The sequence below is a fragment of the Cyprinus carpio genome, chromosome A8 (genome assembly GCF_018340385.1).
Source record: "Cyprinus carpio isolate SPL01 chromosome A8, ASM1834038v1, whole genome shotgun sequence".
NCBI lineage: Eukaryota > Metazoa > Chordata > Actinopteri > Cypriniformes > Cyprinidae > Cyprinus > Cyprinus carpio.
This window is the reverse complement of record NC_056579.1, coordinates 9,686,511-9,698,668: the sequence shown is the minus strand read 5'-3', so window position 1 is coordinate 9,698,668 and position 12,158 is coordinate 9,686,511. Positions and strand designations below refer to the sequence as shown.

Below are 12,158 nucleotides of genomic sequence, written 5' to 3'. Positions count from 1 at the left end.
CGTTCAGGTGTTCTGCATACCTTTGTTCTAACGAGTGGTTATTTGAGTTACTGTTGCCTTTCTATCATCTCTAACCAGTCTGCCCATTCTCCTCTGACCTCTGACATCAACAAGGCATTTACGTCCACACAACTGCCGCTCACTGGATATTTGCTCTTTTCACAAACCACACACCACCAAAAAAAAAAACAACCCAACCTGTGCATGAAAATCCATTCTGACCATTCTCTGAGAGTTGTGCATGAAAATCCCAGTAGATCAGCAGTTTTTGAAATACGTCTGGCACCAATAACCATTCCACGTTCAAAGTCACTTAAATCCCCTTTCTTCCCCATTCTGATGCTCGGTTTGAACTTCAGCAAGTCGTCTTCACCACATCTAGATGCCTAAATGCATTGAGTTGCTGCCATGTGATTGGCTGATTAGCAATTTGTGCCTAATAAAGTGGCCGGTGAGTGTATCTACACAGCCTACTTACCTCTATTCTATGAGTTTCCCGGCATCCCCCCTCCACCCCAACTTCTCACTCTTAATCTATTTTCATCCTATACTAGAGATAGGGGGAGTTCTCTGGGTTCGGGCTGTATTCCGCCAGGACAGCGCGCCAAAATATGCTTACTATTTGCTTAATCAGATTATATGTAAGGGTGAACTCGTGAATCAAGAGTTTATGAAAAACATTGCTAAACATGCATATCTTCTGCGAACTCCAAGGACAGCTGCTGCTAAAAATGCATCCACGAATCTAATGCCCACGCTTCTAATCTATTCATTTGTTACTACAAAAAAAAAAAAAAAAAAAAAAAAAAAATCCAGCATAGTTCAAGGCCTGGCAGTGTGTATCAGCAGGTCAGCCCTAGCAAACTCTCACTTCCCCCTCTGCAAAGAAAAAAATGAAGGGGTGAAGAGTTGACTGACTTTGAGCATTGTGGTTGGTGATGCACGCTACCGTGGCAGCTTCTCTTTTCGGTTGTGCCCACTTCCTGCAAACACGCAGACATAACGGGCCACGAACGTCAGCGTTTCGTTGTCTCTGCAAAAAAAAAAAAAATGGTTAACACCTTTTCTTGCATCTAGTCTCTAAAATCAGCTCTATTTTTCGGTTCCCATCTTGCTGAAAACTGCAGAATAACGGAAGACAATTAGAGTCCCGGGCCGAGAACAGGAAGATTAGGAGAAGTTTTGTATCTCAGGGTTTATAAACTGCAGTTGGGCGCACTCTGGTGCTTGTGCATGGAAAAACAGCAGACATGGAGCACTTTAAAAACTCATTCTTCATCAGAAACGGTTTGCACATAAAAAAGAGAAGAGTATTTTTTTTTTATTAAAATAATGCACACGCACATGAGATCCAGTCATTCGCAAGACTTTCACGCAAAATGCCTTTATGAATAAAACGCGAAACACGGAGAATAAAGCCTCGAGAAACGTTTTTAAAAGTTTAACTTAAAAATACGACTGAAACATCAACGAAACACGAGACGGCTATTACACATCTAGCATAGGCCAATAATAAACAAGTAAATAGAATTAAAAAATGAAAAACAGGCCAGTGAGTCCTAACCGCTGAGTCCTAAAAATGCTTATTTCACATGCATTAACCCAATGGGGACCAACATGATGTGATACTATATACAATCAATAATATTAACTCCCGGAAACTTCCAGATGGCTTAAATTAGCAACGCCTGTCTTTATTTTTTTCTTCTTTTTTTATTTTTATTTTTTTTCTTGTGGATGATTTATGTCAGGAGAAATGCACTACGTGACCTAAAAATTAGAAACAATTATTATGACTATTTGACATTTTTTAGATACAAATATATAGTTCTAGACTGCAGCGGATTGCATTTAACCCAAATCTCTGCTTCTTGAAAAAAGTGGTAGGCCACCACTCTCCCCCGACAATAGTTTCAACGATTTGGTCTGGATTGAGTAACTGGACATGACCGCAAATCTCCTCGCTGCAGTGCAATTGCTTTTTGTTGGGCAACTATTGCACCAAGAAAATAAATGAAAGTTCCAAAATGTCTGTTGGGTTTTAATGTGACACGAATGTACATTTAAGACAAATTCTAACTAAGACTTAATAAACCACTTCATTTCATTGGTTTTTTGAAGATATGAGATGAATTCTTGAACACCTGGTTTATATAGAAGCCTGACTGGGTGGTCAGTACAATTATTCATTTTATGCAGATAATTGGGGGGACCAAATCTTTAATAATGCAGCTGCCTCAACAAGCTCATCTTATGTCTATGGCTGAAAGGAAGCCTTACACATCCATAACATGAGGAGCATATTAGCCACAATGTGCTAAAACTACAAATTTGAATTAACATACTTCTGTTGATGAATTATTAATTCACTGGTTTGGGATGCACTGCTGCTCTATGGTATGGTGTTTTACAGCATATAGGATTAATTTCCATGGGATTTTACAAAGACATACAGTATACAGGAAAACACATTTTCATTCTCTCTTTCATTCACACCTCAAACAAACGCAGACAAACTTCTGTGTAGTATATAAAACAGATTCCAGTGATGATCGGGTTAGGGACTCGACAGCCTCTTAGGATAAAAAGTGCCAGTTCTGACAGTCTTTAAGAACAAGCTGTGGCCTTAAAACACAAATGTTGAACTTGTCATCATTTGAGAGTCCGTCTGCTTTTCACCTGTAACTTTCTCAACAGCCACAATTCCAAACATACATCCCACACCTCACAGCCACCAGAAGCGTATGTACACGATCAGCATGATGAAGAAGACTCCACCCGCAGCTAGCTTAGCATATGTGACCCTGGACCACAAAACCAGTCATAAGGGTAAATTTTCCAAAATTGAGATTTATACATCACATGAAAGCTGAATAAATAAGCTTTCCATTGATATGGTTTGTTAGAATAGGACAATATTTGGCAGAGATATATTTGAAAAACAGAACTAAGTCTGAATAAGACTTACTTAAAGTCCCCCTGTATTCAAATATTTTATCCTTTAAAACTTATCTTTGATCATCAAAATGACATATTTAAATGTTTTTTTTTTTTTTTTGTGAAAATAATTTTTTCATGCCTTAAAATAGCTTGAATGTAACTCAACACCCTTGCCTTATTTACTATATGCTGATCCAGTGGTTCCCAATCCCGGTCCTGGAGAACCCCCAACACTGCACCTTTTAGATGTCTCCCTATTCAAACACACCTGATTCAACCTCGGCTGCATCCGAAAACTTAGGCAGATGACTTGCTGCCTCCCTGCCATATCAGGCAATGACTTTGCAGGCAGCGTTTTTGCAAGAAGGCATCTCATGAAACTGATTTTGGACAGGCTTCTGAGGCAGAGTAATGGTTTAATGATCTACAGCAAAATATAGAGAGCCTTGGCGATAACTAAGTGGATATTTCATTACTGCAATATTAATTTCTCGCTAGAAATGACATAAAAAGTGAAAAACGTTGAACAAAAACATACATTTACACACAAACTGAGCACCGACCGCAACTTTCAGACGCCATCTTTATTTTTTGGCTTAACTGTCACAGAGTGGAACGCACAGGATTGTGGGCTATCAAAGGCAGCGAAGGATACATCTATGCTGCCTTCAAAAATCGGCCAGATGAAGGCATCTCAGGAGACAGGAACTGAAACTAACAATGAATTCGGACGTGCCTTGATGCCTTCTTACCTTGAAATGCATCCTCCGAAGGCAGCATTTTTCAAATTTCGGATGCAGCCCTCAAATGTATGTGTCAAATAAGAGAAAACAAAAATGTGCAGTGTTGAGGGTTCTCCAGGACCAGGATTGGGAAACACTGCACTGATCAGGCCCTTTCTTTCAGAACATGCTGCACAACTCCTTGTTCAAGCTCTTGTTCTGTCCAGGCTGGACTATTGCAATGCTCTCTTGACAGGTCTTCCAGCCAGTTCTATCAAACCTTTACAATTAATCCAGAACACAGCAGCAAGATTAATTTTTAATGAGCCGAAAAGAATACACGTCACACCTTTGTTTATCAATAGCTACTTGCATAAAATTCAAGGCATTGATGTTGGATCAGCACACCCCTAACCAAACTCATAAAATCAGACTTATGTGCCCTCTAGAAGCTTGCGTTCTGCAAGTGAACGTCGCTTGATTGTGTCATCCCAAAAAAGCACAAAGTCACTTTTATGGGCTTCTAAATTAAATGTTCCCTCCTGGTGGAATGACCTGCCCAACTCAATCCGAGCAGCTGAGTTTATAGCCATCTTCAAGAATTGGCTTAAAACACATCTCTTCCATCTTTATTTGACCCTCTAACTTTAGCACTCACTATTTTAATTCTATTCTTTAAAAAAAATATTGTCCTGGAGGACCCCCTGCCCTGCACATTTTGTATATCTCCCTAATCAGACACATCCAATTTAGTTCTTGCAGTCTCTACTAATGAGCTGATGAGTGGAATCAGGTGTGTTAGATAAGGGAGACATACAAAAGGTGCAGGGCAAGGGGGCCTCCAGGACAGGTTTGGGAAGCACTGCTCTAGTGAACAGCGAGTCAGGTTTTTATAGCCATTTTTTACTCATTCCCAAAAAAAGATGGTGGGCTCAGACCCATCTCAGGCATCTGAACCACTCACTTATGAGATGGCCGTTCATTACTTTGAAATAGATCCTTGAGCAAGTATGTCCCGAGGACTGGTTTCTGTCAGTGGATGTTAAAGACAGTTACTTTCACATCCAGATAGCCCCCCATCACAGACAGTTCTTGAGATTTGCATTTGAGGAAGTGGCCTATCATTACACAGTCCTGCCATTCAGACTGTCCCTGGCCGACACTTTGAGTGGGGGATGGACTCTGTGTCATGGAAACTGTCATGTCTATATTTGCTGTGATTAGTATGGAAGGCAGACGGGGCCAAAAGTTTCAAAACGTATGAATGTGCAACGGGAGTCAAGCCCATATTCCTAGCCAGTAACAATAGCGATAGTGACCAAAGTAATATCCTATATTGCAACATTCATAAAACTAAAAAATTTAATTATCTTTTGACAGGAGTCCAAAAGCCGTGAGATATGAAGGGTGTAGATTAGAGACCTGTACTCAAATAAAATGATTCACGGGACTCCCGCAAAATAGAAATATCTTAACATAAAATATCTAAAAACAAATAAATTGTTATTCATCTATTGCAGAAAAGCAACAAGAACTAATATAAAATTAAAAATGATTAACAGGTGCAAGCATACGCCGAGTTTCCATTTGTAACGTGTTTGCAGGGTTGAGCAATGTAGCCAATCACAAACACATCTGTTGATTTCTGGAACGCAATGACAATCAGAGGTGTTTAAGTTATAATCTTTTCACTGCTCAAATGGAGTTCCTGTGCAGTTCTCCCCTCTGCAGGTCCATCCTGATCTCTTCTATGCAGCTTTTGAACCACACCGTGCAGCAGTAGGTTAGGAGGCTCTCTATCGCTGACCGACAGAAGTTGGTCACAAGGTTTCTAAGGGGAATGGCATGTTTCAACTTCCTAAGAAAATAAAGTCTCTGTTGGCCCTTCCTCACCTGGTTGGAGATGTGGACCAGGTGAGGTCAGCCAAGATTTGCAGACCAAGAAATTTTAAGCTTTCTACCCTCTCTACTTCCTTCTTGTGTATGCAGAGTGCTCAGTGCACTTAGATTTCCTTAAGTCCACAATCATTTCCTTGATATTTAGGTCCACATTATTGTGATAGTACCATTCTGTCAAATGCTCACTATTGTCACATATCAGTCTTATGGTGGCATCATCAGCAAACTTGATGATGGTATTCACGATGGACTGAGAACACATCGCCGTGGCATGCCAGTATTCAGTCAATAAATAAAATTGACTATTGTTTAGATTGATGTAAGGTGGCTATTTCAAAAAAATACTTTTGAATGGGCTTCATTTGAATTCACCTACATAAATGGAACAAATGTAATGCCTTTCACAGCAAGCCAGTCTGCCAGGAAATGTCCCCCAGACTTTTTGAGATTTAAGTAACTTGTTAGGGATGTCATGTTAGAAATTCAGGTTTATCAGGTCATGCTCTTCAACTGTAATTCTAATGAGCTAGAATAAACATAGGCTTCATGTGAAATGACATAAAAAGAATGGCCTGCTTTGGTAATGAAAAACCCAAAAAGCCACAGGCCAGTGATACCATTTTTGTAGGTAAGATTGATGGTGACCTTGTAATGAGACACATACCAGTAAAGTGTGAACTGTAAAAACAGAATGAAAGACAAATAAAAACTGAGTTTGAATCAATTTATTTATACTGTAGATTTGGTGAGATGAACAAACTCTCTTCTGATGAGCATTTTAGCCTCATCCTGTTGTTGCGTCTGGTTGGTTACTGTGGGTTTAACTCTTCAATGCATGTAAAACACAGATTAACGTAAGCACTGAAAGAGAAAGCTGTAGGAACCCAGGTCAGATATCACATCTGCAACCATGCAAGAGGCAGGAACACAGATACAAATATATATATATAGTTCTAAACTGCACCGGATTGCATTTGACCCAAATCTCTGCTTCTTGAAAAAAAAAAAAAAAAATGGTAGGCCACCACTCTCCCCAGACACAAGTTTCAACGATTTGGTCTGGATTGAGTAACTGGACATGACCGCAAATCTCCTCGCTGCAGTGAAATTGCTTTTTGTTGGGCAACTTTAGCACTGAGAAAATAAATGAAAGTTCCAAAATGTCTGTTGGGTCTTAATGAGACATGTACATTTAAGACAAATTCTAACTAAGACTTAATAAACCACTTCATTTCATTTGGCTTTTAGAGATATGAGACAAATTCTTGAATACCTGGTTTATATATAGGAGCCTGACTGGGCAGTCAGTACAATTATTAATTTTGTGCAGATAACTGGGGGGACCAAATCTTTACTAATACAGCCGCCCCACAAGCTTTACGTTTACTCCCCTGGCTGGAAGTAAACCTTACCTAACGTCCATAGCATGAGGAGCATTAATAAGTGGTCAGTGGAACTGATCCAACCCACAATGTTAATGAATTATCAATTCAGCTTTTTGGGATGCACTGCTGCTCTATGGTTTACTGTTTTACAGTATACAAGATTAATTTCCATGAACTGAGGGATTTCACAAAGACATACAGTATACAGGGAAACCCACTTTCATTCTCTCTTTCATTCACACTTCAAACATGGCAGACAAATTTCTGTGTAGTTCATAAAACAGATACCGGCGATGATCAGGTTAGGGACTTGACAGCTTATTAGGAGGGAAAATGCTGGATCCAACAGTCTTTAAGAACAAGCTGTGGCCTTAAAACACAAATGTTGAACTTGTCATCATTTGAGAGTCTGTCTGCTTTTCACCTGTAACTTTCTCAAGAGCTCCACTTCCCTCCATACATCCCACACCTCACAGCCACCAGAAGCGTATGTACACGATCAGCATGATGAAGAAGACTCCACCCGCAGCTAGCTTAGCATATGTGGAGCGAGTGTTCAGGTACTTAGCATCACTTCTGTATTTCTTGGACAGGCTGGACAAGTTGCTGGCCTTTGAGTCCAATGCTGAGAAAAAAGCATGAAGAAATAAATAGAAGAAACCTCAAATATACAGAACAGTACTCAATTTTGCAGATTTAGCTCAGGAATTTTCAACCTTTTCAGGCAAAGTACTCCTTAGAAGAAAGAGACTGATCAAGGGCCTACTGTTCTACACTTCTGTTCAAAATATTTGCGGTCAGTGTGATTTTTCAGTGTTTTTTTTTTTAATTTTTTTAAAGATGCTGCTTATGCTTATCGAGGCTGCATTCATTTGATTAATATGGTAATAATAACAGTAATATTGTGAAATTTAAAATAACAGTTTTCTATCTCTATATTATTTTTAAAATGCAAGTCATTTATTCCTGTGTTAGCAAAGCTGAATTTTCAGCAGTCATTACTCTACAGTCTTCAGTGTCACATGATCCTTCAGAAATCATTCTAATATGCTGATTTGGTGCTCAAGAAACATTTATTATTATAATCAACTTTAAAAACAGCTACACTACTTAATATTGTTTTTTTTTTCAGGATTCTTTGATGAAGAGAAAGTTCAAAAGAACAGCATTTATTTGAAATAGAAATATTTTGTAACATTGTAAATGCATTTTAAATGTCATTGCTGAAAACTGAAGGAAAAAAACTGAAAAATTAGATTTTATATATATATATATAAAAATATAAAAATATAAAAATAAGCATATTATTATATATATATATATATATATATATATATATATATATATATATATATATATATATATAAAAATATAAAAATATAAAAATAAGCATATTATTTTGTAGAATCTTAAATTTTAATTTACATTCCATTTTTTAAATAAGGTAAGACAGTCAAACTAGCTTTTGAACTTCAGCTTTGATTGAATACATTTTGTCTTTTACATGCCTCAAGAACAGATTTTACAGGTGAAAGAAAAAAAAAAAGTTAATAAGCAGTATTTACCAGATAAGGCCTCCCCCCTTTGCAGAACTTCTTCTATGTTGGCCACCATGATTCTCTGTACATCCTGTAACTCTGTGTTGATGTTGCTCAGGTTCCTACGTGCTCTGCTGTCAATGTATGACTTTTTGGTCTTCTGAATATATGTATCTTTGGGCAGGTAAGAAAGCAGAATTATAAGATTGTCTCTTGACAGGAAGTAAATGAATCTAGCTAATGAGAGAGTGAGGGTTCTTACCAAACTCTATGAAGGAGTAGGGCCTGGAGACCGTGGGCACCTTCTTGCCATGTTGTTCATGAAACTCTGCCTGCAGATCTTCGAGATAAGCGAAGGCTAGCTTTTTAGGAAACCCGGCCTCACAGAGCACCAGATAGCAAACGCCTTTCTCTATGACATAGCTTTGAAAAGAGGTGAGAAGACATTTTTTATTAGCCATGCGTTTCAGCTATTACATATTTTTGTGTTAAAAACTAGAAATAAAAAGTACAGTGACCATGAAATCAGTTAACAAACCTTCTTGTGATCAATTATTTTATTAGCTGTAGTGTACCGTACACTTACTGAAAAGCCATTGATCCAGCCTCTAAGGTGCATCGGTTTGGACTCTGTTCATTTAATTTGCGGAAGAGCTGTTTGGCTTGGCTCTGATATTGCTGGAGATCTCGACCCATCTGAGAACAAAAGTGCAAATTTATTAGATTATTAGATATTACATTTGACTCAGTCCTCTTCAGATGGATTTTACAAAGCTAAAGGTGAACAAACCTTTTCACTTCCCTTCATGGCAGCATGAAAGGAGGAAACGTAAAGATGTTAGACCTAAATCAAATGACTAGTCACATTAACAAACTATAGGGAAGCTTATTCCTTTACTTCTTCCAAATCTACTAAAGCCCCAAATTTTGTCTTGATCCTCTTAACATCAACAACAAAGTTTTAGCATAAGAAAAATAAGAGAAACATAGGACATAGGCCACTCTTATGAAGTTGTTTTGCATCAATTTAACCACAATTATGGCAGTTCAGCTGCACACGAGGAGTTAGGTCAATCAAACTAGTCAAAAACAATACTGAGTCAAAAGTGACAAGCGAGTCACATGCGCTTCCATTATGTTGAAGAGGAATACATCATGTTAATTTACACATCTAAACGTAGATTACAGAAAAACATGCACACGCACACATAATCAAAGAGATAAATCACAAAATTAACTGGGAAAATTATGCAATTGTTTACTTGTCATCAAGTCATTCCAAATTAGGGATGCTTTTATGTACAGTACATTTTCAAGACGCACTTCACACATCAACGTTAGTCTCTTCACACAAAGTTATCATATAGGTACGGATGATGTGGAATATAGCATATGAATCATTTGGTGCCTTTTTGGAGCTTGACAGCTCCTGATCACATCACTATATGCTTTCAATGTATAGAACAAAATAGAGCATGTTATTTACGAAAATATTTACAACTACTCTTTTGTGCTACAGAGAAGGGGAGTTACATAACAAAGGTGAGTATATGATGACAGAACATTTTTCAGTGAACTATTTGCACTTTAAAATGTCTAATCAATCTAATAATATATATATATATATATATATATATATATATATATATATATATATATATATATATATATATATATATAAAAATCTAATAATTATATATATACACACACTCATATAAAACATGAATACAATTAAGTTTTTTAGGTAATCATTAATTAAGGTTTCAACCTAAAGTGCTTTCTTATAAACATATACAAATTTTATTACAAGTAAGTTATGATATACCTGGAAACTACAGGGAAAAAATGTAAAACAGCTCTTAAATTAGGGCTGTGCAAAAAATCAAATGCGATTTTCATGCGCATCTCCTCAGTAAAGGCGCTCCTGTGATTAGTAGTATATCTCCAGCACGTGCGTTCAGATCAGGATTGTCAGGTTTACAAAACAAAACCTGCCCAATTGCTTCTCAAAACTAGTCCAATCGCGTTTCGTTCCGGGCGATAAAAATACACGTTTTTGGCAGGGTTCCCTTGGTAATATTCACATTTTAGGGGCTAAATATCACGTTATTGGTATTCGGGTCGCTTCAACCCGCGAACATGAAAAACAACCGCAGACTTGGCAACACTGGTTGGCATTTACTAAACAGAGCCGTAATTCACTGACAGTCTACACAAAATCGATTTTAAAATCTCAGGCGATTCTTTTTCGATTTTGAAAGCGATTTTGTGTTGCTTGTCGGTGGACTACGGCTCTGTGTAGTAAACGCCTCTCCACCTGAACCAGTGTTGCCAAGTCTGCGGTTGTTTTTCATGAAGCGACCCCAATACCAATAACGTGATATTTAGCCCCTAAAATGCGAATTTTACCAAGCCAACCCTGCCAAAAAAACGTATATTTTAACCCCGGAATGCAATTTTTATTGGGGGACCTGCTAGAAACGCGATTGGGCTTGTTTTGAGAAGCAACTGAGCAGGATTTGTTGTGAAAACCTGGCAACCCTGATCTTAACGCACGTGCTGGAAATATACTACTAATTACAGGAGCGTCTTTACTGATGAGATGCGCATGAAAATCGCATTCGATATTTTGCACAGGCCAATCTTAATTTTTTTATGATGTAACTGACAGTATGGAGGGAAGACAAATGGTGTGGCATGACAGAAGAGGGCGCTGTAACTGATCAAAATTAAGCGAATACATCTAATGAAGTCTCTCTCTCTCTATGTGACCAATTACATCTTTCAAACCGAGAAATAAACGAGATAGAAGCAAGAATAATATCTCAAGATTTACTACACTGTTATATCCCAAATAAAGTATTTCAAATGAATGCGAACACGCCAACAGATGTCTAATTATAGCAATCTGAGCTAATAAAGGCCAGATTAAAACAGTTCTCTGATGTTGTGGATTACAAACCCCGATAACTAGACACTTTTAGAAGTAAACGTCAGGATTTCAAGATATTGCTCTTTGACTTGTTCCATTTAACGCACACACAGGCCTAGTATAAATGATAAAACACACAGAGATCAGTGAGCTCGTACCTGCTCGTCCTCCTGCATTGAAGCCGCCAGCGGCAGTCCGTCCGCCAGCCGCGCGATTATTGTCAGCAGCACCATTTCGCTGTAATGTCAGATTTTCACACAGCAAGTGTACGTGGAGCGGTTAACAGCTGTACAAATGTCTGTATCTGGATTGCAGCTTCACAACACTCCTCCGTACGCTGAGCTGGCCGGAAATACGTGACTGTTTGGCGTCGCTGTATTATTGTCCCGCGGGGTTTTACTCTTTAAAACCACTAGCATTGGTTCCTTATGTGAAAAGGGATTAGATTTTGTTAGAGACTGACGTTGAAGGACAAAAGTTAATGTTAATTATTCAGTTTTGAGTCATTTATTCGATATTTTACCAGGGACAGTTGTTTTCACCAATCTACCTCTAACAAAGAGTAGATATCTTGCTGTCAGTCAACCCATTATTCGTCCATAATGGAATATTTATTCAAGTTTACATATAAATAATTTACTTTTAAAATATATGTAACGTTACATACGTTTCTGGACATAAAACAACTCCAAAAAAAGTAATCCAAAGTGATGGGTGTGCTTATGTTGTGTGCCAGCCCCAC

At 38.0% G+C, this 12,158-nt stretch overlaps 1 protein-coding gene across 3 annotated transcripts; it reads right to left on the bottom strand.

Moving 5' to 3' along the window:
• Positions 1-2,710: 2,710 nt before the first annotated feature.
• On the bottom strand, positions 2,711-11,795 carry LOC109095475 (vesicle-trafficking protein SEC22b-B). 3 transcript variants are annotated; one of them, XM_019109206.2, is made up of 7 exons: positions 11,575-11,795; positions 9,275-9,286; positions 9,071-9,180; positions 8,747-8,907; positions 8,512-8,658; positions 7,490-7,571; positions 2,711-2,798 (listed from the first exon to the last, which is right to left on the bottom strand). In XM_019109206.2, exons 1-7 carry the CDS (start codon positions 11,647-11,649, stop codon positions 2,726-2,728), a joined length of 660 nt encoding a protein of 219 aa, XP_018964751.1. In that variant the 5' UTR covers positions 11,650-11,795; the 3' UTR covers positions 2,711-2,725. The 3 variants fall into 3 exon arrangements, with proteins under 3 accessions (XP_018964751.1, XP_018964750.1, XP_018964752.1); XM_019109205.2 differs by lacking the exon at positions 2,711-2,798 and having other exon boundaries at positions 6,272-7,571; positions 11,575-11,794; XM_019109207.2 differs by lacking the exons at positions 2,711-2,798; positions 9,275-9,286 and having other exon boundaries at positions 6,272-7,571; positions 11,575-11,793.
• Between the last annotated feature and the right edge of the window lie 363 nt (positions 11,796-12,158).

Coding starts and splice junctions, on each gene's coding strand:
- LOC109095475 (XM_019109206.2), bottom strand. CDS start 11,649: ATGGTGCTGCTGACAATAATCGCGCGGCTGGCGGACGGACTGCCGCTG. Junction 8,908..9,070: donor GCTGGATCAATGGCTTTTCA/GTAAGTGTACGG, acceptor CTCTTTTCAAAG/CTATGTCATAGAGAAAGGCG. Junction 2,799..7,489: donor TACCTGAACACTCGCTCCAC/ATATGCTAAGCT, acceptor GTCCAGGGTCAC/ATATGCTAAGCTAGCTGCGG.